The 27,500-nt window shown below is 42.5% G+C and overlaps 1 protein-coding gene across 1 annotated transcript in view; it reads right to left on the bottom strand.

Annotated features, from left to right (window-relative positions):
- The window catches only part of chchd6b (coiled-coil-helix-coiled-coil-helix domain containing 6b), a 95,389-nt gene that overhangs the window by 3,139 nt on the left and 64,750 nt on the right, over nt 1-27,500 (bottom strand). Inside the window, exon 8 of the mRNA XM_080727585.1 lies at nt 26,173-26,308. Within this exon, the coding sequence (XP_080583711.1) occupies nt 26,173-26,308 (136 nt within the window). The remainder of the gene's footprint in view (nt 1-26,172; nt 26,309-27,500) is intronic.

Raw genomic sequence — 27,500 nt, 5'->3', positions numbered from 1 at the left:
GTCCCTTTATGCCCGTATATGGAGATCTTTGTGATTCTGCGTAAATTTTATGCCCATATATGCCATTTGCGTCCATTTTATGCCCATTTATGGAGATCTCTGTATCCGTCTGTCTGTGTGTCTGTCTGTGTCCCTTTATGCCCGTATATGGAGATCTTTGTGATTCTGCGTAAATTTTATGCCCATATATGCCATTTGCGTCCATATAGTTCTGGGTCCATTTTATGCCCATATATGCCCATATATGGAGATATCTGTCTATTTGCGTCCATTTCACGCCCATATATGGAGATCTCTGAATCTGTCTGGAGATCTCTGAATCTGTCTGTCTGTGTCCCTTTATGCCCGTATATGGAGATCTTTGTGATTCTGCGTAAATTTTATGCCCATATATGCCATTTGCGTCCATTTTATGCCCATTTATGGAGATCTCTGTATCCGTCTGTCTGTGTGTCTGTCTGTGTCCCTTTATGCCCGTATATGGAGATCTTTGTGATTCTGCGTACATTTTATGCCCATATATGCCATTTGCGTCCATATAGTTCTGGGTCCATTTTATGCCCATATATGCCCATATATGGAGATATCTGTCTATTTGCGTCCATTTCACGCCCATATATGGAGATCTCTGAATCTGTCTGTCTGTGTCCCTTTATCCATTTTATGCCCATATATGGGGGCATTCATTTTATGCCCATATATGGAGAACGCGCGTGCCCGTGGGACGAACGGTTCTCATATGGGGGCATTCATTTTATGTTTTATGCCCATATATGCCCATATATGGAGATATCTGTCTATTTGCGTCCATTTCACGCCCATATATGGAGATCTCTGAATCTGTCTGCCTGTGTCCCTTTATGCCCGTATATGGAGATCTTTGTGATTCTGCGTAAATTTTATGCCCATATATGCCATTTGCGTCCATTTTATGCCCATTTATGGAGATCTCTGTATCCGTCTGTCTGTGTGTCTGTCTGTGTCCCTTTATGCCCGTATATGGAGATCTTTGTGATTCTGCGTAAATTTTATGCCCATATATGCCATTTGCGTCCATATAGTTCTGGGTCCATTTTATGCCCATATATGCCCATATATGGAGATATCTGTCTATTTGCGTCCATTTCACGCCCATATATGGAGATCTCTGAATCTGTCTGGAGATCTCTGAATCTGTCTGTCTGTGTCCCTTTATGCCCGTATATGGAGATCTTTGTGATTCTGCGTAAATTTTATGCCCATATATGCCATTTGTGTCCATTTTATGCCCATTTATGGAGATCTCTGTATCCGTCTGTCTGTGTGTCTGTCTGTGTCCCTTTATGCCCGTATATGGAGATCTTTGTGATTCTGCGTAAATTTTATGCCCATTTATGCCATTTGCGTCCATATAGTTCTGGGTCCATTTTATGCCCATATATGCCCATATATGGAGATATCTGTCTATTTGCGTCCATTTCACGCCCATATATGGAGATCTCTGAATCTGTCTGTCTGTGTCCCTTTATCCATTTTATGCCCATATATGGGGGCATTCATTTTATGCCCATATATGGAGAACGCGCGTGCCCGTGGGACGAACGGTTCTCATATGGGGGCATTCATTTTATGCCCATATATGGAGAACGCGCGTGCCCGTGGGACGAACGGTTCTCGAGATACGCGGATTACCTACATACATACACACTCACAGAGATTTTTTGTTGACTCATGTGGCGTACATGGAGATCTTTGTGATTCTGCGTAAATTTTATGCCCATATATGCCATTTGCGTCCATTTTATGCCCATTTATGGAGATCTCTGTATCCGTCTGTCTGTGTGTCTGTCTGTGTCCCTTTATGCCCGTATATGGAGATCTTTGTGATTCTGCGTAAATTTTATGCCCATATATGCCATTTGCGTCCATATAGTTCTGGGTCCATTTTATGCCCATATATGCCCATATATGGAGATATCTGTCTATTTGCGTCCATTTCACGCCCATATATGGAGATCTCTGAATCTGTCTGTCTGTGTCCCTTTATCCATTTTATGCCCATATATGGGGGCATTCATTTTATGCCCATATATGGAGAACGCGCGTGCCCGTGGGACGAACGGTTCTCATATGGGGGCATTCATTTTATGTTTTATGCCCATATATGCCCATATATGGAGATATCTGTCTATTTGCGTCCATTTCACGCCCATATATGGAGATCTCTGAATCTGTCTGTCTGTGTCCCTTTATGCCCGTATATGGAGATCTTTGTGATTCTGCGTAAATTTTATGCCCATATATGCCATTTGCGTCCATTTTATGCCCATTTATGGAGATCTCTGTATCCGTCTGTCTGTGTGTCTGTCTGTGTCCCTTTATGCCCGTATATGGAGATCTTTGTGATTCTGCGTAAATTTTATGCCCATATATGCCATTTGCGTCCATATAGTTCTGGGTCCATTTTATGCCCATATATGCCCATATATGGAGATATCTGTCTATTTGCGTCCATTTCACGCCCATATATGGAGATCTCTGAATCTGTCTGGAGATCTCTGAATCTGTCTGTCTGTGTCCCTTTATGCCCGTATATGGAGATCTTTGTGATTCTGCGTAAATTTTATGCCCATATATGCCATTTGCGTCCATTTTATGCCCATTTATGGAGATCTCTGTATCCGTCTGTCTGTGTGTCTGTCTGTGTCCCTTTATGCCCGTATATGGAGATCTTTGTGATTCTGCGTAAATTTTATGCCCATATATGCCATTTGCGTCCATATAGTTCTGGGTCCATTTTATGCCCATATATGCCCATATATGGAGATATCTGTCTATTTGCGTCCATTTCACGCCCATATATGGAGATCTCTGAATCTGTCTGTCTGTGTCCCTTTATCCATTTTATGCCCATATATGGGGGCATTCATTTTATGCCCATATATGGAGAACGCGCGTGCCCGTGGGACGAACGGTTCTCATATGGGGGCATTCATTTTATGCCCATATATGGAGAACGCGCGTGCCCGTGGGACGAACGGTTCTCGAGATACGCGGATTACCTACATACATACACACTCACAGAGATTTTTTGTTGACTCATGTGGCGTACATGGAGATCTTTGTGATTCTGCGTAAATTTTATGCCCATATATGCCATTTGCGTCCATTTTATGCCCATTTATGGAGATCTCTGTATCCGTCTGTCTGTGTGTCTGTCTGTGTCCCTTTATGCCCGTATATGGAGATCTTTGTGATTCTGCGTAAATTTTATGCCCATATATGCCATTTGCGTCCATATAGTTCTGGGTCCATTTTATGCCCATATATGCCCATATATGGAGATATCTGTCTATTTGCGTCCATTTCACGCCCATATATGGAGATCTCTGAATCTGTCTGTCTGTGTCCCTTTATCCATTTTATGCCCATATATGGGGGCATTCATTTTATGCCCATATATGGAGAACGCGCGTGCCCGTGGGACGAACGGTTCTCATATGGGGGCATTCATTTTATGTTTTATGCCCATATATGCCCATATATGGAGATATCTGTCTATTTGCGTCCATTTCACGCCCATATATGGAGATCTCTGAATCTGTCTGTCTGTGTCCCTTTATGCCCGTATATGGAGATCTTTGTGATTCTGCGTAAATTTTATGCCCATATATGCCATTTGCGTCCATTTTATGCCCATTTATGGAGATCTCTGTATCCGTCTGTCTGTGTGTCTGTCTGTGTCCCTTTATGCCCGTATATGGAGATCTTTGTGATTCTGCGTAAATTTTATGCCCATATATGCCATTTGCGTCCATATAGTTCTGGGTCCATTTTATGCCCATATATGCCCATATATGGAGATATCTGTCTATTTGCGTCCATTTCACGCCCATATATGGAGATCTCTGAATCTGTCTGGAGATCTCTGAATCTGTCTGTCTGTGTCCCTTTATGCCCGTATATGGAGATCTTTGTGATTCTGCGTAAATTTTATGCCCATATATGCCATTTGCGTCCATTTTATGCCCATTTATGGAGATCTCTGTATCCGTCTGTCTGTGTGTCTGTCTGTGTCCCTTTATGCCCGTATATGGAGATCTTTGTGATTCTGCGTAAATTTTATGCCCATATATGCCATTTGCGTCCATATAGTTCTGGGTCCATTTTATGCCCATATATGCCCATATATGGAGATATCTGTCTATTTGCGTCCATTTCACGCCCATATATGGAGATCTCTGAATCTGTCTGTCTGTGTCCCTTTATCCATTTTATGCCCATATATGGGGGCATTCATTTTATGCCCATATATGGAGAACGCGCGTGCCCGTGGGACGAACGGTTCTCATATGGGGGCATTCATTTTATGCCCATATATGGAGAACGCGCGTGCCCGTGGGACGAACGGTTCTCGAGATACGCGGATTACCTACATACATACACACTCACAGAGATTTTTTGTTGACTCATGTGGCGTACGTGATGTCAGAGCCTTTTATGAAGTGATGTCACAATGAGTCAGAGCTTTCGCCGATTTCCTCAGAAACAGCCTGATGTCAACAATCAACCCCGCATAAGGAGATTCCGAACGTTTCGCGCCGGTTTGGGAAAACCGCGCGTCGGGTCGGGTCGAGACCCGGCACTGCACTCCGTGCCGCGGCGGGGAACGCGCGTGCCGAATCTGAAGCCGGTGGGACGAACGGTTCTCGAGATACGCGGATTACAAACACACACACACGCACGCAGAGACTTCTCGCATTTATAGATAGATAGTGTTCTGAAATTACAGAGCTTGACGTCACGGCAGAGATGAGAAAGCTGGATTGTTCATAATGCAGCACAAGATCAGAAACTTTCTCCAGTGTTCTCCAACGAACACTGGAGAAAGGTTAAAGCCCATTACATTATACTTTTTTACAACTATCCTTCCCTCCTGCTATGCCGCAAAAATGTGGAATGCCCTTCCGACAGCCTTAAAGGAGTGTAAATCCCTACCCTCCTCTAAAACTGCTCTGAAAAGTCACTTACAGGTGGCTGCAACTTGAAACTGGTAAAAAAAAAAGACAAAGCCTATCCTTACCTCCCCATGACCTTTTTATTGTTAATACCATTTATTTTTTATTTTGTTTTCCAACTGTCTTATGATATTTTTTGCACTGTGTACTGTGTTTTTATTTGTCTGTCATTTAATGTTGTATGAATTGAGAAAAAAGGGATCCAATTTAAACAAGCCCAAACACTTCCTGGTGGTCTTTATCCTTTTAGTTGACCTTGTATCAGTTAATTTTTCTGTCCTGTACCTTTTCCAAACTTCTAATAAAGTATTCAATCAATCAATCAATCAATCAATCAATCAATCAATCAATCGCTCCTTGGAAAGGAGTCAGCTTAGGTGGTTCAGACATCTAGTACGGATGCCTCCCAGAGATGGGAAGTAACGAAGTACAAATACTTTGTTACTGTAACGAAGTACATTTTTCAGTACTTTGTACTTTACTGAGTAATTATTTTTCTGGGTACTTTTTACTTTTATCCGTTACATTTTAACACAAGTATCTGTACTTTTACTCTGCTACATTTTCAAAACAGGTTCGCTACTTTTATGTTAATGTTGCGCCGATGCGTGGCAGATCAAACAAAATGATTAAAGCGCTTGATCATCATTCATAGAGGCTGCGGTGGTGACGCTCTGGCTGCTGCAGAGTGAGAGTCACTGTGTCAAGTAGGAAAGCACCGGTCTATTTACTTCCTGTAACTAGACTACCATGTAACTAATCATATATCCCACATAATAGCCTAATACCCCATGCTCTTATTTTGAAATCCACGGTTTTCAGGGGAAGAGGAAAGAAGGTGGTTTAATTCTACCAACATGCTGTAAATCATTCATCTCGTCACAGCTTTCAAACATGTCAACAATTAATTCACGTGGATTATAACTAACTAACTATGGATTATAAACACAAGACTTTGGCCATGGTGCTCGTAATGCACACGCGTTGGAAATGCGTTCTTTTTTAACCTCCGAAGCTTAGGTGAGTCAGACAGTGGCAGTGCTTTTTATCTCATGCTGGATAAAGTTCTGTATGGAAAAAGTGTTTTTTTTTTTTTTTTGCCTCGCAAAAGCCTTTTAGTGTGTGTGTGTGTGTGTGTGTGTGTGTGTGTAAGAGTGAGAGTGAGAGTGAGAGAGAGAGAGAGAGAGAGAGAGAGCGCGCGCGTGCGTGCCCTCATGCGCGTGCATGCATGCGTTTGTTTGAATTGATTGATTGAATACTTGATTAGCAGTTCGCATAGCAAAAGCACTACAGTATGATTATCATCCATACAGTCTGTATGGCTTGTTTACATTTGGTTCCTCTGACAGACATGCAAAACATCTTAAAGTATAACAGTCAGAAATCTGTCTGTCTGTGGATGTGAGATGTATTATAATTATAATTGAACAATGAAAACGACATTCTTATTAGGAAACCTTATCTGTATTTTAACATCAGTCATAATGGTGTAGGCCTACTTGGTGGTCAATTGGCACTTAAAAAAATGGGTTACAAAATCGTGGGATATAGATATATTTTTATAATAATAATGATTGTTCTTGGAGAGTCAAATATTATCTATAACTGGTACTCAGTCTAAAAAAAAACACTGCTGCATTTAGATTTCACATCATAGTGGAAACCAATTCTGGGCCAGTTTTAAGACGTATGTTTGGTGGGGATCTTTTAATTTTAATATCCTTCAAATTCTAGAAATATACGGTAAAAATACTTTTACTTTTACTTTAAAAGTACTTTTCAAAGCACGTACTTTTTACTTTTTACTTGAGTAATTATTTGGAATGAGTACTTTTACTTTTACCAAAGTCGTTTTTTTCACAAGTACTTTTACTTTTACTTAAAGGGGCACTCCACCACTTTTCAACCTATGTTCATATAATTGGTCCTCACTCAAAAATAGCTTTTCTTTTTTTTTTCTCAGAGGAGGGCTGTTGGCTGGTCAGAAACCCATAGTCTTGTGACATCATCGATTACCAATCCAGCTTATAGAAACTGCAGGCTTTCTATTCCTGAAAAGTTGCAATTTTAAAGTAGAAGCCATTGTTCTCGCGATATTAAAAATCTAAATATTTTTTTCAAAAATATTGATTAATCTTTTTTTTTGGAAAATGATGATGTCACAAGACGATGGATTCTGAACTTCCCACAGCTCTCCTAGGAGACTTGGGCTGAGTAGAAAAAAATTGTGATATTTTATCATGAACATTAGTGAGGACCTATTATATGAAGACAGGTTGAAAAGTGGTGAACTACTCCTTTAAGTACAGAACGTGAGTACTTTTCCCATCTCTGATGCCTCCCAAGCGTCTCCCTGGGTAGGTGCTCGCTGCATGTCCCACTGGGAGGAGACCCCGGGCAGACCAAGAACCAGCTGGAGGGTTTACATCTCCACACACATTATCCACCCCAGAGGAAGTGGATAATGTTGCTCAGGAGAGGGAAGACTGGAAATCTCTTGGAACTGTTATCCCGCGACCTGATTCCGGATAAGCGGTTGAAGATGGATGGATGGATGGATGGATGGATAATTATAATGCACTATGATCTTATCCGAAAACAGTTCAGTAATTATGAAGTATTATAATAATTGACCTAACAAGTAATTGTAAAATGCTTTGCGTTATTGTTGTTATAAAGCGCTATTATTGTAATTATGAGTTTGTATAAATATAAATGTACATGTTCAGTGTTGAGGTCATAATTATAATGCATTATACAATATGTTTAGAAATTAATGCATTATATGAAATGCATAGGAAGTGTTACTTTTGTGAAAAGGTATTAATTCACCCTTTGTCAAGTCCCGCCCGTTGTCTCGCCCCTCTTCACAACCATTGGCTGCTGTGTCTTGGTGGGACATTCGGTGGGACACTCCATCCACTACCATTTTAATTCAGTTGCTTAGTATTGTTGTTCTGCATGTCCAATTCTAATTTCAAACTTGGTTCCAGTAAAATGGAGCTGCTCAGTGGCAGTATAGTGACTCAGCATGTTTTTTAATGTTTTCATATCTCCAAAAATTATGTTTTAGCAAATTCAACATAAAAAAGGCGGGACCAGGGAGGGACAAGGCAGATAGAGCCTGCTGGTTGGTCAGTCAGGGACCAACCAGAAGGCTAACAAAGGGGGAAAATGCGTTGCAATGATTTGAACCTGAAATCAATGGCGGCTTAAATGCCACTGTGTATTAGACAAATGACTTCAAACATGACATAGGAGTTTATTATCTATATTAGTATCTACTGTGCAGTATGGGTGGCCAGTAGTGCAGACACACACGCACGCATGCACACACACACATGCGCGCACACGTGGAGAGGATATATTACTTTAAGAGTTGAAAACACCAATATGCTACCAGTCAGCAAGGCTTATCATATAAAAACATAATCCAAATATGTATAGGAATGGGGGGAAAAAAATCACACCTAGAATATGCCAATACAGATGGGACAGATTTGTGAAATTTTGGGTCTTGGCCCATGGACTATTAAAAGTGATTCTTATTCATATAATGTTAGACATGTTGACATGTTGAAATGTATCATCAAATATCCACGTTTCCGAAATGTCAAAAAAATATTGGGGTATTACTTTTTAGGCCATATCACCCACCGATTTTTTTTTTTCATAGCCTCATTATTGCAATTTAAAGTACCAAAGGAAAAACATCTAGGTGATATTAATAAAAAGGGAAGACAAAGGTACAGTAGTTACATTGCAAAACAGGGGGTTTCCCCGAAAATATATGTTTTAATTTGTTTAATCCCAGTGGGACAGAATCACTATTGCAGATTCTTTTATAGTGGAAGTGGATGGGATTTTTTTCTCCTTCATAGCCTCATTACAGCTATATAAAGTACCAAAAAAAACACATCTACGTGATATTAATAAAAAGGGAAGAAAAAGGTACAGTAATTACATAGCAAAACAGTAATTTCCCCCCGAAAATATATGTTTTAATTAGTTTAATCTTCTGGATCAGAGAGAGAATAGAAATAGAAGGAGAAAGCGCATTGCATCTTGGGTAGGAAGAGGAGAACTATAATCTGTTCTCCTCACATAATAGGCTGGCTTTTCGTAATTCTGCCCATTTAAAATATATGTACCATTGGTCCATGTGAACTAGTCTGTTGAAGCTTATTCATTACAATGATCGCTTACGCTATGGTCGCGAGCGGCCTGGCCGTGCTCCGCAGTGCGGACAGCCGGTGAAAGACGGCTGCCACTTTCTCCGACTGCAGAACTCCACCCCCGCTTGCAAAAAGTGAATGTATTTTTCTGGTTGGCCAGTCAGGGAGTCTCAGGGACCAATCAGAAGGCTGACAAACGGTGAATTTAGAGAAGCAGTGGAAACAAAAATGTTCTGACGTTCCAATTCTAATTTTAATATTAATATTTCAAAAATACAGATGACTGCATAATAGTCCTTACTCTTCCTGTCAGGTAAAGTTCTTTTAGATATCTTATTAGCTAACTTTCATTCCGGAGGGAATTATCTGAAGTTAAGTGTCACTTTTTTCCACCTCACTTCATAAAACCTTCCTATAATAATACTAAAATTAACAAAAGAAAATAGAGTAAAACACAGACACACGATCTTGGAATTCATGTGGCCTGTCTATGACATCAGTTATTGTCATCTGTGATGTAAGTACAGTCGTTTTCTTTTTTGGACAAAACTTCAGCCCAATCTGACCTCCATTGACTTCCAGTATATATAAAAAAAAAGGTTTAAAACATATACCTATTTCAAAAAGTACGAAACATAAGAGTTACTGCCTTGGCCTACTGGTGTGTAGTGTACTAAACAAGTGTGTTCAAGAAATGTGTCTCTGGTTCGCACGCATGCACGCGCACACACATACAATACAGTACTCTTTTAGATGGCTAGTAGGAATCACAATGTAAAAAAGGCTACTTCAGGACAGCGTGACTTGCATAGGGCTGAAACTATGAATTATTTTCTAGCGATTATTCAACCGCTTACTTTTCAGACTAATCGAATAATCTTGAAAATAGTCCTTGTTAAGGATTGTCTATGACTGTACTGTAGTGCTAAACAATGAATAAGCAGATTTCATTTTAGTGATAAAGTCCTCTACAGGGGAAGTTAGGCCCCTCTTGTGTCTGTCTACACAAACAAACAACGACCCTTGGTTACTGAAGCATTAGGTAGTGGCCGCTTAGCAGGCTAGCTGGCATGCTAACTGTCAGTGCTACGCTGGCAGGCCGATAGGCAAGCAAGCTGGCAGGCTAGCGGTTGGCTTGCCAAGTGCATCCGAGGGTATCGCGGCCTGTGCCATTGAATTGGAGATGAGCGGTGAATGTGACGAGGGGATTTAGCTTTGCTGTTCCACCACTCACATCCCACGATATGGAGAAACAGCATGTGTCTGCACACTTTGCTTCAGTATGGCTCTATTTGTTTAAGTGTGTGTGGCAGTGTACGCTTGCGTGAGTGCATGTATGTGTGTGTGTGTGTGTGTGTGTGTGTGTGTGTGTGTGTGTGTGTGTGTGTGTGTGTGTGTGTGTGTGTGTGTGTCTGAGCCTGTGTGTGCTTGCATACGTATGTGTGTGGCAGTAGGGTGTATTTGGCATTGTCAAACTCACCCTAGGCAGTGTGACGGGACACATAGCCTCATGCATAGTGTATGAGCTAGCTCCCCAAGTCTCTGACTGACCCCTAGCACCTTCCACGGTATACACTTGGCCCTGATAAATTTGGTGCCCCGGGCAAGAGTCAGGACTCAGGCAAATCCACACTTGGTTAATTTAAAGGCACAAAAAGCTTTTTATGCGTTATACCTAGGGCAGGCAGGGCACAGCCAAAGTTTCTGGCTCAAGGCTTGCATTGGGATGTAGGAACTACATTGGGGGCCACATAGAGCTAAGTCTGTGGACCCAGATGCAGCAAAAATAATGCACCGTAAAACTGGGGCAGATGGTCATGGTGTTATGTGGCACTGTGTACCAGGCTGCTTAACTGGATAAGCAGGTTTCTTTGCTGTTAACTCATTAGACTACACTCTGTCGAGGTGCCAACTTGCTCCTTGTGCACTCGTGGGCATACTGTATATGCCTTACTTGTGCGCCAGCAGAGCAAGCAAGTACTGTGATTGGTGCTGTTCGGTGGTGTCTGTATGTATGTGGGTGGGCAAGTTGGCACTCTGTCGAGGTGCCAACTTGAAAAACACTGGGTGACGTGACTGTCGTCATCAACAACAAGTGTGACCTGATATAAATAACAAGTTGGCAACTATTGGAGCTGAGCAGTAGTGATGATAAATGTAACACGTACTGTATACTGCATGAGGTCTCATACAGTAGTTTATTACTGTTGGCTACAGTATATCAATAAACACAACATGTGATCAATTGGTTATTGATCTTTCTGTCCTTCATGCTGTCAGTATGAACTCATTCCTGGGTGCATTTTTTTTACTCTTGTACAAGAGGACAGAAGTGGAAAGTTTGGGGATAGCAGCTCCGTATTTACTATAAAGTGGGTAGTTTGGGGATGGGGGCAATGTATTTACTATACAATGGGTAGTTTGGGTCAAAGTAGGCTTTCCAGCTCTGTGCTGAAAGGACTCTGCCAAATCATACAGTGTGATATGATTTGACAACAATCAACCATGAATGGATTAGGAGAAATACCAACACCAGAGCTTGTCTGCTGTAGATATATTGCCAGGGCTTGAAAAAAAGAAGAAAATAGTATTATAATTAATAATCATCATCAACTACTAATTGAAGCCGAGGCCCGGATTGCATGACAGGGGTCTCACAGCACATGGTTGGTTCTATAGACTCCAACATTTGCACACGGATAGCTCAGATCTTTGCCTACGTTCTTAGCTATTTCCCCTGCCGTTACTGTACTTGTATGATGTACAGTTGTACAAAACAAGATTGTCTTCAGTAGAACCGCCAATATGCCCATAAAAGGGGACAAGGACGAGATTCAGAGATCTCCATATATGGACACACATCCGTTTTATATCACACTGACATCACACAAATTTACAAGTGTGACTATTGATGACATCAGGTATCTCCATATATGGGCATAAAGGTCATTGTATGATGTCAGACGTCATAGACGAGATATTCAGTGTTAACCGATTTAATGTTGAGTGCGTGGAAAGAACACTGACTGACCGGAAGGGCGGCCGAGCTTCTAGTTAAAATTAATATCAGCAAATATTCAGCTTTGATGTACAGTATTTGAACAGTGATTTGATATTCCAATATTCTAATATTTGGTGAATGCCCTAGCGCGCAGGCACGCAGGCACGCAGGCACGCAGGCACGCACACACACACACACACACACACACACACACACACACACACACACACACACACACACACACACACACACACAGCCACACACAGCCACGCACAACTGACTCACTTGTCTTTTCTCTGAGAAAAACAAAAATAATAGAAGGTTAGAAAATCAATAAATGCCTTCTCTGCCCAAGGCTAATAGCACATGCTCTCACTCTCTCTCTCTCTTTCTCTCTCCCTCACTCTCTCTGTAGAGAGACGGAGACAGTCCAGTCGCCAGGGAGATTGTCACTCACACTCCCAACTGAGCGGCCATGGCAAGTCCGCTTCCACTGATTACGCACTCAGTAAGACAGTCGGACAGTCAATTAGTCATTGAAGAGGGCACCTAGTCAGTCAGTCAGTCAGTCAGTCAGTCAGTCAGTCAGTCAGTCAGTGGGATGGTTGGGTAAACTAAATCATTCAGTCAGCAGGTCAGTCATTCAGTCAGTTAGGTGCACTCGGTTGCCTGTTCAGTCAGACAGTATATCAGTCAATAAAAGGTTGAATATGACAGGAAGTCATTAATCAAATGTAGTGCACACAGTTGCAGTGAGGGTGTCATTTAATAGCAAGCAATGTCATGAGCAGCACGTAGGATTAAATGGCAATGTACTATACTGTATGTATACAATACATATATATATATTGAAGTACTATATGTATATAGTGAATCAATCATAAGCTATTGACAATCTCCATCCTGATTCTCCATCCCGACACCAGGAGAAGAAAAAAAAAATCAAACATCTTCAGGGCACCGACTGTGAACAGCCAGGAGACAGAAGATTAGAACCGTTCACCCTCACAGACTATAACATAATGATTGCGAGCGTCCAGCGTGGCGACCCCCAGACCAGCAAGGATTCAATCCCGGCTGGAAAATCAGTAATGTGTCGTCCACTTAAAGCCCACGACAGGCCATTACTAGCTCAGAGCTATCGATCAGATATTATAGAGATGGCGGTCAATGGGCTGTAGTGTGTATGGATGAGACATTTACCTGGATGTCGTTGGAGAACAATATGGATTTTAGAAAAGGGGAGAGAGAGAGAGAGAGAGAGAGAGAGAGAGAGAGAGAGAGAGAGAGAGAGAAAGAGAGAGAACAGGAGAGAATATCTGATCTACTGTATGTGTCATACACCAGGTGGTCAGATCGCAAGATGGAGAAATGATACTTGTCTCACTCCAGTCTTTGCCAGATTGTCTTGTGTGAACTACAAGCTCTCAAACCTTGTTCAAGCCAAGTTTCTGACTTTATACTGACCTTTGCTTTGTTTCTATGACAATGGAGACCCTTTGCTAGTTTTGATTTTCCGAACATTAAAACCTGTTTCAGTGTCTTTAGTGTCTGTGTCTGAGTCCTTTTCACGATTGCCAGACAATTTTATGGTCATGCATATAAGGGTCTGTCCAGTGTCTGTCCCTATGTTCCCCACTTACTTTAGGCCTAATTTTAGGTAAGCGGAGAACATAGATACACTCCCGCACCATGCACCCACTCATGCACGCAGACATTTTATATGCTTCAGCTCTGATGTATTTCTCTCCCTCTCTTCCTTCTCTCGTCTATTCATCCCATTCCTCCTTTACGACAGTAGTGTCTAGTAGTTCTTTTGTTGTTGAAATGATTGACAGAGTACTGACTTGAACCTCTTCTCCTTCTCCCTTGTTCCTTCAATACTTCAATACTTACCATTCCCTCATCATCCATTCATCTGCCGCCCCCCCTCCCTCTCTCTCTCTCTGAACTCTTCCCTTAGTGACATGCCACTCCGCCTGAGCCGATCTCCTTCATTTGTTTGTGTCCACTTTCACCACTTCATCCATCTCTTACTCGTATGTGCACTCTCTCCATCCCTCTTTCATCCGCCAACACAAAGCCTCAGCCTTCCCTATAGCGTGAAGTCATATCATTCTCTCTATCATCAGTGACATTCTTTATGTAATCTAGCAGGCCACATTCATACTGCAGCTGACACTCACAGGAGTGTTAAATACAGGTACGTTCACATGGTTCTGTTATGAAAGAGACAGCTGGAGTCACTACCTGAAGGTTACAACAGCGCCACAACGACAACTAGTTGTTGTCAACATCACGAAGGGTGACTGTAATAGTTCTCAAAACATAATAGTAATTTGTTAAATTACTCGTTCCTAATAAAATGTAATAATATTACAGTAACACATTACTACTGCCCAACACTGATCGCCATATAATGAGAATGAGTGGAATCACTACTTACAGTATGGTTCCTCAATCACAGAGCAAAGAAGCAACAGATAAAGATCAATACTCGAACCATAAATCCTTGGATCTTATATCATGGCAAGGGAGCTGTACAGCCCAAGGTTTTAACAAATTCACTTTAAGATGGGTAATAGTAGCCCATCCTTATTTGTCTAAACTTCAACTTTGTAACCATTGTCAAGGTTTCCAAAATGACACAAACTATCATAAAAACAGCTGTTAAGTTAGTGAACTAGATAGCCTAAAAAATAGTCCATAAAAGGTTGTATTAATTTGTATTTATTTGCGGTGTGGTCTAGCCAACACCAACTCGGGACTCCTGAATCGCTGCCCTCTACACCCTCCTATTCTAGCATCAGGATCTTGAACTCTGCACTGTTGTTAGCTAAGTTGTCGTGCTGCCGCAGGGCATCTACGTATGGTCGTGTGCTTCTTTCCTTTCCTGGCTTTTCCCTGGGTTGGTTCCATAGAGTATATATAAAATAGAGAGCGGACGAGCCCCGCCCCCACTATCATTTCAATGCAAGTGCTCAGTGGCGTTTTGAAGCAACGGCTACGTGCTAGCATGTAGCTAATCCAGGTGCATTCTGGGGAATGGCTCCACTACGCAGTGGAGCCAAACGTCACGAATGACGTCACGAACGACGTCGACGTCCATTGAACCCTATTGTAGACCCCAGCGCCGCGCTCTTATGCTCGTGCATGTATGTTTCACCCCACCTGAAATTCCAGCTTTGGCCAGTAGGGCGGCTGCTTCAATATTTACAAGCCGTTCTGGGGGCTTGGTTGGTTCCCACAGTGTTAGCCTGCTTGCCACAAGTTACGGGTGCCTGACGCAGTTCCCTGCCAGCCTCATCCTTCTCTATATAACTTTGTCTGTGACCCGTGGTAGGTCCCCATAGAGCAGTGGTTCTCAACCTTTTCAGGGCCGTGACCCCCAAAATAATTATATTTTAACTGGGGACCCCCCAACCAGCGGCGTCAGTTCAGAAAAAGCTAAGGTATGGCAACATGACTGGTGTCTTGCGCGCAAGCAAGACTCCAGTCATGTTGCCATACCTTTAGCAAAAGACTCCAGTCATGTTGCCATACCTTTAGCAAAAGGCACGATTACAGTACATTCTATTATTTTCCCCTGTAGGCCAAGGTATGGCAGCTGCCATAGCTTGCCATACCCAGTTGACGCCTCTGCCCCCACCCTGACGAGCACTAAGAGTTGAGGCACTACATTTTGTATAACATGGTTCTATTGTGAGGCGAGGCGTTGTGAGCATGTAGATCAGCTATTTTCACAATTTCTGCCTCTAATGTTTGTCAATTTGGCCAATGTTTAATTTGGCATTTTAGAGCCATTAAAAAGTCCTTCAATCGTCACGGCAGATACCCTCGATACACTTAAACTTTATGTCGGTTTGTTTACTGTTGAGTGAGAAAACATTGTTGCACTTTAAGTTAATCATCAGTTCTGGGGACCCTCCAAAGTAATTTGGGGACCCCTACTGGGTGTCCGGACCCACAGGTTGAGAACCACTGCCATAGAGGACCACATTTCTGATGTGGTTCGTCCATGTGACAGCTACTCATAGCGTCTTTGTGTAGACGAGGGAGCTTTCCTGTTGTGCTGTGAGGGTCCATGTCTCAGCTCCATAGTTTACAGCAGTGCTGATTCCACTATAGCTACAAACAGCCACCTCTCGAGGTCTTATCCCATGTATGATTTCCACACTCTCCTCATCCCATGCAGGGAATTCCATGCAGTGGCCAGCATGGGCATTGCTTGGGTATTCATTTATCATTATTAGCAGTAGAAGTATTGTTTTTAATTTGTAAATTATGGTTTTCACATGCACATCTCTGTATTGTACTGTATGTCGAAAGGAATGTGGTAAAATAAATAGTAAAAAAAGTAAAAACTAGACCAGGTCAACCTGGTTGTGCCAGACCCCCTGTCTGTCATCATCATTTATGACATCATGCCTTTTGTAGGCATGTCATCATCATGTCATCATCATATATACCCTTTATATAGAAAAGGGACAGACCGACATTTGCTTATGTAGGCCTACCCATTTCATGGGTCTGGCAAAAAATCAAACCTCGGTTCGAAGTGAAGCAGTGAATTTTTATTCTATGTGTTCTAGAGCTATGAAATCTGTGTTCTAGATCTATACATTCTGTGTTCTAGATCTATACTTTCTATGTGCTTTAGTTCTATATTTTTATGAATTCTTAATGAATGAATGATTTTGTCTGGAGGGCCAAATTGTCATGTGAAGCTTGACCAATCCTCAATACTGCATGCACGGGACATGACACAGACACGGGACTCCTTGGAAGCCTATGGGACAGACTGTACGGGACAGACAAAGCCACTCCTTGGAAGCGGCTTTCACCGCTTCAAAAGTATATAACCTCTGGTTGGTTGACTGGGAGGAGAGTTCTAAAGGAATCCTCATTGATGTTGCCTCCCGTGGCTGTCTCTGTCTGCAGCAGTATAGGCTCTGTTCACATGGTCCAAATAAAAAGCCCCTGTCGTCGCTGGACTTCCATAACATGGTTGTCACGGAAACGCCATAATTTCCCCATGATTGTCTTTCTTGACCTTGTTTGCTGAAGACCTCGTTTATATCGTCCACATGTTCCCCACAGCTTTGTGTTTGACCGAATGCAGGGGGAAAAGGCCACTCAAGGCTCAATCAGGTTCTAAACACAATCCATCATCATATATAGCTCTCTGAGAGCTTGTTTCCCTGGAGAGACACTGAGACTCCTCTTCACTCGGCTGCTTGATAGAGTTCAAAGTAGACAGGGACGTGCTGGCCATTGGGAAAAGCGGGACAACTCCCGAACGGCCGGTTCATTTCCAACGGTTTTGGACATAGAAGGTTTCCACCCGACAACGACGAAATATAACTCATGTACAGTAATTGGCCCACTGGCTTGTCACTTGTCATGATCTGAAATGGCAAATCTTTGAGTAGCATTAGCGCTATAGAGAGAGATCTCTCTCTATAGCGAGCTATGAGGGCCTCTTCAACTCTTTTTCCCGGGCTGAATCAGGGGCCCAGCATGTCCCTGAAAGTAGATGTACTGCAATCAGAGGAATGGAACACATCTGCAGCTCACTCCCCCCACTCCCCCCCCCCCATGTTGTTCCATGAGAGGGGACACTAGCTGCCCTTGGTGCTGTAGGCTACATCCTGCATGCCAGTGCACGTCACCACATTATTGACGATACCCAAATTGGCTACATACAAGCACATTACCTGCATGTACTACACGTACAAACACAACACAGCCACAGCTAGACAAAATAGACACCAAATTAATAGCACTTAGAGAAGAAAAACACGCACACGCAAACGCACACACACACACACACACACACACACACACACACACACACACACACACACACACACACACACACACACAATCTTGATTTTGATTTTGTGACTATTAAATGGTAAATGGTGCATTTATATAGCACTTTTATCCAAGGCGCTTTACATAGATTGTGCATTACATTCACCCATTCACGCACACATTCATACACCAATGGCGGAGGAAACCATGCAAGGCACCAACCTACTCACCGGGAGCAATTAGGGGTTTAGAGTCTTGCTCAAGGACTCTTCGACATTAACTCAGGGGGAGCCCAGATTCGAACTGGGAACCCTTCGTGCTCTAATAACGGTTTCTCTACCCCTGAGCTATGCCGCCCCTATTCCCATCCCTACAGTTACAAAGCCCCGAGAAGGAACTGTACTGTAACTGCATGTTGGAATTAAGTGGAATTGTTGATTCACCTCATCTTCATCTTAAGTGTAACAAACAGTGGAGTGAGTTAAATAAATACAAGTAAATAGAAAGATTAATGATTGACATGTAAAATGTTAATGTTTTGATAAAGTGCCAAGCTTTCTTGAATGAAGAAAGCAACGCTCTAATCAGCCCCACTGACCGGCTAATGAACCGTGTCAATTCAGCCGCACAATGGCAGCCCTCTTGACCATGGCAACGTTTCAATAATGGCCGCCGCTTTTATGAAGGGGCTACTCAATAAAAAACACTTCTGAAAAACCAAAGCTACTACGGGGGTCCACACACACACGCACACAGTCGCACACGTACACACACTATATTTGTGTACATTATTTGTGTGTGGACCAAAAGAAATCTATCAATGTTGCTTCACATAAAAATGAATAATAAATTAACCCCCCCTGGCTGCTCAAATAGTGGCGTCATGCTGTGCTAAACTGCAATGTTGAAGCATATTTATATATTGCGGAAACCAGCTTGAACATGATTTTTGATCTTTGGTACTCTATAAAGCCCAACATCATAGTACATATACAAAGAAGCACTGTTCACTTAATACACACATGAACCCCCTCGCCCCCACAGCAATTATTTTGTCAACAGAAATGCCTGATTTACAATATACTTCACTGCGCGGGTATCGCGCAATGGAAATACGAGATCTACAAGTTCACAAACTGTCACACTGCGACACGCTGTGAGCTTGCAGTTCTGTTATTTTTAAGTGCACAACACTTGTGCGCAGCCAAGATAATGAGGCTTTATCACTCAATGTACTCCTTCTATAGTAAAACCGCCCCGATAATCAAGGCACAAATAGAATGGCACTTTACCAGGCACAACAGGAGTCGTTTGCACACACACGCACACGCACACGCACACACACACACACACACACACACACACACACACACACACACACACACACACACGCACAGTCACGCATGCACAGGCTCTCAGGTTAGATAAATGCTGCATTCAGGGGAAAGAGAGAGAGAGGGGGGTTCAAGGTTAAGTGTGTGGAATAGAGTGGCAAGTGTTTCTCAGAGGCGGACAACCTCAATGATGGAGTTTTAAATGGCACAGCACTAACATTATCATTCTGCACCAACGCTTGGTGGTGGTAAACCTCAGAGTGCTGAAAGTAAGGTGTGACACTGGAGTGATGTTTTTTTAGAAGCGTGTGTTGCTTAATGCGCCTTGGAGGTCAATCTGTGTTTAGTTGCAGCGAGGAGGCTGAAAGATGTGTGTGGGTGGGTGTGAATCAGGTGTTGTTAAAGCCTGGTTGTTTATTATTATCTCCGCCCAGCCTGGAGGGCCAAGAGCCAGAGATTATGTTTTTGCCGTTTCTGGCTATAATGTTGAAAACCGTCAAACTGATCAGCATCTAACTGTTCATGCCATAATGTTGAAAACCGTCAAACTGATCAGCATCTAACTGTTCATGCAGGCAGCCAATAGGCCAATAGCTGGGTCGTTTATGGCACTGCCGTGCCGTGACCACGAGAGCAAAGGTCCGTTTCTCAATGAGGATTATTAAACAAATTTGGCAGGGGTGTATTTTTCAAAATGGCGGGGAAAATGTTTGACAGCTAGGGTAATTTTCAGTCTCATTCACTTACTATACACTATACTATAAAGGAAAAAATTACTCCCAAAAAATCTGCTTTAAGTGGGATGTGAGGGGTCAAACTAGGGGTTTTTAATTATTCTGAATCCATTGCAAGCATTTGTTTTGCATGAAAAACATTCCTTGGGCTAAAAAACGGCCAACAAAACTATGGTTTAGTGATGAGTCATCAATTTTCTTTTGGGGTCCGTTTTTAGCCCAAGGAATGTTTTTCATGCAAAACATTCCCCATAGGTCGAACTCCCGTTGGGTCGAACAGCGTCGGCAGGTTAGATAATCACCCCCGAGTGTCGGCAAGTTAGATAATCACCCGCGTCATGGCTACTGAGGTTAGGTGTAGGGTTAGGGTTAGAGTTAGGCATAGTTTTACTGAGGTTAGGATTAGGGTTTGGGTTAGAGTTTGGTGGTCGATCCAAAGGGTGTTTGTCGACCTAATGACATGTTACCCTTTGCAGGTGTAAATTATAATATTATAAAACACACATTAACCCACTTTAGTCCTATGTTATACCTTTTTTCAAACATTTAGTACTTTTACTTTTGGTACTTTATGTACATTTTGATGCCAATACTTTCATACTTTTACTCAAGTATATTTTGAATTCTGGACATTTACTTGTAACGGAGTACATCTACAGTGCAGTATTGATACTTTAACTTAAGTACAACATGTGAGTACTTTTTCCACCTCTGCCAGTAGGTAGATAAGGCCTCAGGGCTTTTTGTGCAGGGGTCATCAATATGTCCACTGACAGATGTGTCCATGGGAAAGACTTGGCCTTGTCCGTGGCAAAGTTTAGATGTTCTGTTTTAGACACCATAATGTTCTTATTTTGATCATAATACCCAACAATTACTGAAGTCTCCAGGTTTTCTTCAGAATATGTGTGACACTCATTTACTATGACACAATGGCACATTAGGAGTTAGTCCACTACCAGTACAAGTGGTTCTCAAATGTTTTATTTGCAAGGACCACCATAAAGGGCTTTGCACACAGGCGCGTTTTTTCCCCCGCACCGATTCAAATTTTTTAAAGAAAACAATGATTCTCTATGACCTCATGCACACCGGCTCCGAATTTGCCATGCGGCAGGTAAGTGCGGTTGTGTGTTTTTTTCCCCCGATCGGACCCAGTTCGATTCGTTCGTCTTGTCGCATGCCGTAAAAAACTCATTGACTCCTTTTATGACTCCTCTTCTGTTCCGCAGTGTGGATTCCGCACAGCCTTGCACACCAAATCCAATGCGATTTAATCATGCAGCAAACGGAAAGAAACGCAACGGTCCTGTATGCAAAGCCCTTAACTCTGCATGGACTTACGGGTCCATTTGGTTTCATGTGTACACTCTCAGAGTTACAGACCTGTTATGGTCATTCAGGGCTATCTCTTTATGTCCGTGACAAAAATGTAATTTTGACAAAAATTTCCACCACAAGCCAACATGGCGATGATCCCTGTTTTTGTGTTATCCTTTCAGCATCATTGTATAATCGTACCACTGTACTATTTGCAAACTGTTAATAAAGTATTCAATCAATCAATGCAGAGGACACATTCCAGGTAGCCTATATGTAGCCGATACGCCCCTTTCCTTTATAACTGACAATGACAGCTTATGGAGATAATGCCTTACGTCACACCAAAGACAGACAAAAACCTCATGGGCAAAGCTCCGTGATAAGGCAAGGTCTCGACGCGCTGACATTTTCTTGTGCCCCCTCACACACACTGAAGGTCCCATATGCATGACAATGACCCAACCTGACGGAGGAGACATTGGGAGTGATAGGAGAGCAGAGGGTGTGAAGGAATATCTTTAAGTAGCCGTCTTTTGTAGGTGGCAGAGCTCATAATGTGTGAAAAGGATTGGAGGTGTGTGTGTGTGTGTGTGTGTGTGTGTGTGTGTGTGTCATAACATATAAAAGACCTTATGAGTGACAGGTAGAAGGGCTTTGCCAATAGGTGAACTTCAAGAGAGACCAAGAAAGAGAGAGAGAGAGAGAGAGAGAGAGAGAGAGAGAGAGAGAGAGAGAGAGAGAGAGAGAGAGAGGGAGAGCGTTGCGTTGTGTTGCGTTGCGTTGCGTTGTGAGCGGCTATTTTCACAATTTCTGCCTCATCTGGGGACCCCCCAAAATAATTTGGGGACCCCTCTGTGGGTCCCGACCCACAGGTTGAGAACCACTGACATATAGCACTCAAAATGTACCCAATGTTCTGTCACCAGTACAACTTGAGCGGGGAGCTGCCTGCTCTCCGTTGGCACTTGACCACCCACAGGAACAGTGAAACTTTCCTAGTTAAACTCTCCTCCAAGCCCTGTGCTCTGCCAAGCGGCTGGCACTGTCAGATCCGTTTATAGACAGGCAGACGTGGACAGCTGCCCGCGTGTCCAGAGGGGTCCCTGGACAGCCCACTCATTTGTTTTCATTAAGACTGATCAGGAACCACCATTGGCAGCTCCACTTATGTGTTCCTTCCATTCTATAGTCAGGGTTCCCACACATTTTTACCAATTCATTTCCAAAACTTTTCCAGTACATTGAACCCAATTTCCAGGACTATATAACAATAATTCACCTCAATTGTCGCAATTGTGAAAATAGCCGATCTACATGCTCACAATGCCTCGCAACGCGAGGCAAATATTAGAGGTAATTTCTGCCTCTAATATTTGACATTTTGGCCAATGTTTAATTTGTCATTTCAGAGGTATTAACAAAATCAATAACCAAAGATAATGCATAGCTATTTTTTCCAGGACCTTCCAGGACCCTTGATCAATTCCAAAACCTTTCCAGTACTGGAAAAATATTTTTCAAATTTCAAAATATTTCCAGGAATTTCATGACCGTGGGAACCCTGTATAGTGCTCTCTAAATCATCAACACTTCACTTCAATGTGTCTCAAACTGTTTTTGACACACAGATAACGGTCTGTGCAGCAGCGATTGCTGAAAATGTCCCAAATATATACCCATTTGTGTTCTGAATAGGCGCTTAAAACTATTTTTAAGCCGTTTTAAATAATAATTAATGTGTATACCAAAAATAACCTTTAATTGCGCGTGAACCAGCTTTGTGGTTGTTGTGGGTCTCTAAAGATGGCATTCTGCTTGTTGGTTTCTGTCACATGGTGTAGATGTGCTATTTTCACTATTTTAGATTATTGTTAATTCTGATTTCTTATTCTAATTATTATTATTATTCTGTTCAAATCTAATATGATATGATAATATTTTTAATAAATGATTATACTGATTAGATTAACTCTCGCACAACTAGTGGTGTGATGGGCCAGGGATGAACGTCAAAAACGTCTCCTGGATAACAGATATGAAGGCGGGATTGTGTCATATGATCTTGAAATAGGACGTTTTATATTTTTACATCTTTATATCAGCTGATGTTTAAATGGCGATCTCAAAAGCCTTTAGAAATGAGCTCAGGATGGAGCGCTCTTCAGAACACTTAAATGTCAACTTCAAAATTGAACAGACTTTAAACGAACACTGCTGCTGGTCCCTCTTGGACAGTGAGATTAATCTCTGTCAGATTAGCTCAACAAAGATAGAGAAAATGTTTCAGATTACAAGTTTGCTTCCAAAGTGAGATAAGTATTAAAAAAAGAGACGAAAGTAATTTTCATCAAGTCATTGCAGTTCAGTAGCATTCCTCCACTCGGTTTGCGGCGGGGCCCAGACACTGAAATCTATAACCTTCATTCTCAATCTTCCATCAAAGCCAGCCATAGACTCTTGTCATAGACAGCGGCAGGATTCATTGAAACTCGTTCATCAGTGTCAGTCAAATCCCTATCCTCCTGCTGCCATGTAGGAGGTGAATGGATGGTTCCGGGGGCCAGAACCTATAAGACTTCACTCTTTCTCCCCAAAGGACCGCATGGGATCTGAGCCCGTTCTGGTTGGCAAAGTGCAGCGAGGACAGCAGCCAAGTTCTCAATGCATCGTTCGATCCCCTGTCGTCATTCAAAGAGAGAGCTTCTGTGGAAGCTGTGGATGTCTACTCTTTCTCTCCATGCTTTCTCTCGCCAGCCTCCCAATGTTTCAGTGGTGGAAAAAGTACTCAATGCGGGGTCAGAAAAAGCGCCGGTTCACGTAACTCGAAATGTAACTTTTCCCTCATAGACTTCAATGCATTCTGTATACTTCCGGTTCGCGCTTTGTCACTATTCCACAATAGATGTGTATGTAGAAGACCTGGCCCCATGAGGTGAACAGAGTTGGCGTGACTCTCTAATAGAGGGCTCTGGCCTAGGTAGGCTGTAGAATAGGGGTAAAAAGTGGATAAATGTATGCTTTACATACAATATAATCAATAATCATTTATATCTGCAAAATAACTGGTAACTGAAGTTTTCAAATAAATGTAGAGGAGTAAAAGTTCAATATTTGGATCCAAGATGTAATGGAGTAGAAGTAAAGTATTGAAAATTGGAAATACTCAAGTAAAGAAAAAATGCCTTAAAAGTACAGTAAGTAAATATACTACTTACACCACTGTCTGCTCTTTTCCTCATGCTTTCTCTCTCCAGCCTCCCAATGTTTCTCCTCCTCATTCTTTTCCCCTCTTGTTCTACTTCTCTCTCCCCTTCACACGCCCCTCAATTTGTCTGATTTAATTTGAATTAAAGAATGCCTTGTGTTGTAGGGGAAAAAATAAAATAAAAATAAAATAAAGCATAAATACATTTAAACGCTATACTTTCACAAATGGGGAGGGGGAAATCTCGCTATTTCTACGTTCCATTATTTAGACTACGGGCGTCGGCAGGTTAGCTACTCACCAGCGTCAGGGTTACTGAGGTTAGGGTTTGGGTTAGGTTTAGGCATAGAGGTTAACAACATTCACCAGCGTCGGCAGGTGAGCATTTCACCAGGTTAACATTCACACGCATTCAAATACTGGGACGCAGAACAAAAATGTTATGTCGAAATATCGACACGCTCCCATGGGGAGAGCGTTCCGCCGCTAGGGGCGAGAGTTTCGCTCAAGCGGGGCGAGTGGTCCACCGCTGGGTACGAGCTCCAAAAACCACACTAATAACGGTGTAATCTTCCGCCCCAAAATGTTCCAAAGTACAGTGCATAGTTGGTGTCTTACAAATAAGCCCAATGATTGGTGTAGGTACATTTGAAGTGCGGTGGCTACCAGCTACTAAATAACTTATCCTAATCGATTCAGTGAAAAAATGTACTTCAACGTGTGGAAAAAAATGCAGAAAGAATGTTGCCAGCCTTCTACAACTTTGCTTTCGGCAAACTTGTTCAGCTAGTGTGTTTGACTTCTGACAAGGGGCTGCAACCTTCCAGTGCTCCTGAAGAGAACATGTACTTGTTTTAGTAGGACCTAAGAGTATGATTCTGCACTGCATGGGGCATACAGAGGAGTGATAAGCTGGATTTATATATAGATATATTTATATAGATTTCCTATTTTCATCAGGCGACTACAACGTACGACAGAGCATAAATTAACTACAGAGGGAACCAAACAATGTGATTGGGTCAAACTAGAATACTGTGGCATCTTGCTCAGTTGCCATTTAAAGACCACGCACGCACGCACGCACGCACGCACGCACGCACGCAAGGTAGTATCGATACAATCGATTCTTTGCACTGCCGATTCGATACGATTCGATTTTAGCTGTTTTCATTTCGATACACTTCGATTTTTTAAGTTAAAAACAATATTTCGATACAGTTACTATATCGTCGATAAAACGATACGATTCGATTTTAGCTGTTTTCATTTCGATACAGTTACTATATCGTTACACCCCTAACACACGCGCATGCACACACGCGCGCATGCACACACGCGCGCATGCACGCACGCACGCACGCACGCACGCACGCACGCACGCACGCACGCACGCACGCACGCACGCACGCACGCACGCACGCACGCACGCACGCACACACACACACACACACACACACACACACACACACACACACACACACACACACACACACACACACACACACACACACACACACACACACACACACACACACACACACACACACACACACACACACACACACACACACACACACACACACCTTCTTGGTTTGCTGGATGCAGGACATGTACTGCTTGGCCAGGCTGGAGCACAGTAGGGACTGCTGGGGGTTGTCTCGGTAGCACTGGAGCACGCGGGCCTGCAGCTCACTGCACACCGTCTCTGTGCACCGGGGCCTGAATGGAGGCACAGAGCACAGGTAGGGGAGATCATCAGGCTGACATTCACAGTTCATACTGTCAGAGGACAGGATATTTCACTAGCCTGCCCACACTGAGTAGACTTGTGTAGACTTCTTGTAAGAAGAAGACAAGTTAAAGATCTATAGGGTCCATTTGGTAACCACTCCCCATCATTTAGCTGGGGACCAACTGGAACCCCCTCAAGTTCTGAAGGAAAGAGAGAACAGATAGAAAGAAAACCACTGCTCTATATCAGTAGTTCTCAACATTATTTGTCTCGGGGCACCCCTGTATATAACGTTTTCATCCATGGCATCCCTGAACTAGCACATACATAGCACTGTACATTTATCATACTATAGGTTACAGATGTAAATCTTATCCCCTTAGATACAGTATTTCACAAGGAAAACTTGAGACAAGATCAAGTTTCCACTAGAAAGGTGCAATTCTGGGAAATTGCAAGTGTGGTTGCACTGAGATGAGTAGAGAGGAATCCACTGGGAAATGAATTCCGTCTTACCATTTATATGTTGTGATGTCACATCAAGCATGAACAATCCTGTTTGATTGGACATTATATTATCCAATCAGAAAAGGGGCAGAAAAGTACACTGAACTCAATGGACTTTTGGGGTAACTGAAAAGGTTACAAAAAACGTCCACTGAACTAAATGGACTTTAAGGGTTACAGCAAAGTTGAATGAAAACAGGTTTACTTTAGGTGACATAAAGGTTTACAGAGAACTTTAGGACTAAAACAATAGTCTGGTTGCCTATAGAGAAACGAAGCCATGTCGTCATTTGTGCGTAATGTCGCCCTCTAGGGGGTTCATGCTGGTATTGTTTTGTATTCAAATCGCCATAGAGACCTTATCGCCTAACCGCATATAAGGACTGTGTTAAAAATATAAACACACCATGTGCGCGTTTCTGTCAGCGGGGGGGTTCTGCATAGTTTATGATATTCATTCATATCTGATATAGCCTGTTGTAACTCGTTTCTAGCGTTTATTGTGTTACTCTTTGGGTAAATCTGTACATTTCCACCTTAGTCGATGCTTCATATCCATTTGGGTCAATCCGAGAGCATGGTGTGTTTATATTTTTAACACAGGTCTTATATGCGGTGATCGCAAAATCCCCAATGGCGATTTGAATACAAACAGCTGAATAGCAACCACAC

The sequence above is a fragment of the Nannobrachium achirus genome (genome assembly GCF_963921795.1).
Source record: "Nannobrachium achirus genome assembly, chromosome: 6".
Taxonomy (NCBI): Eukaryota; Metazoa; Chordata; class Actinopteri; order Myctophiformes; family Myctophidae; genus Nannobrachium; species Nannobrachium achirus.
Note: the sequence above shows the minus strand (reverse complement) of the source record. Positions and strands in the feature narration are given on the sequence as shown.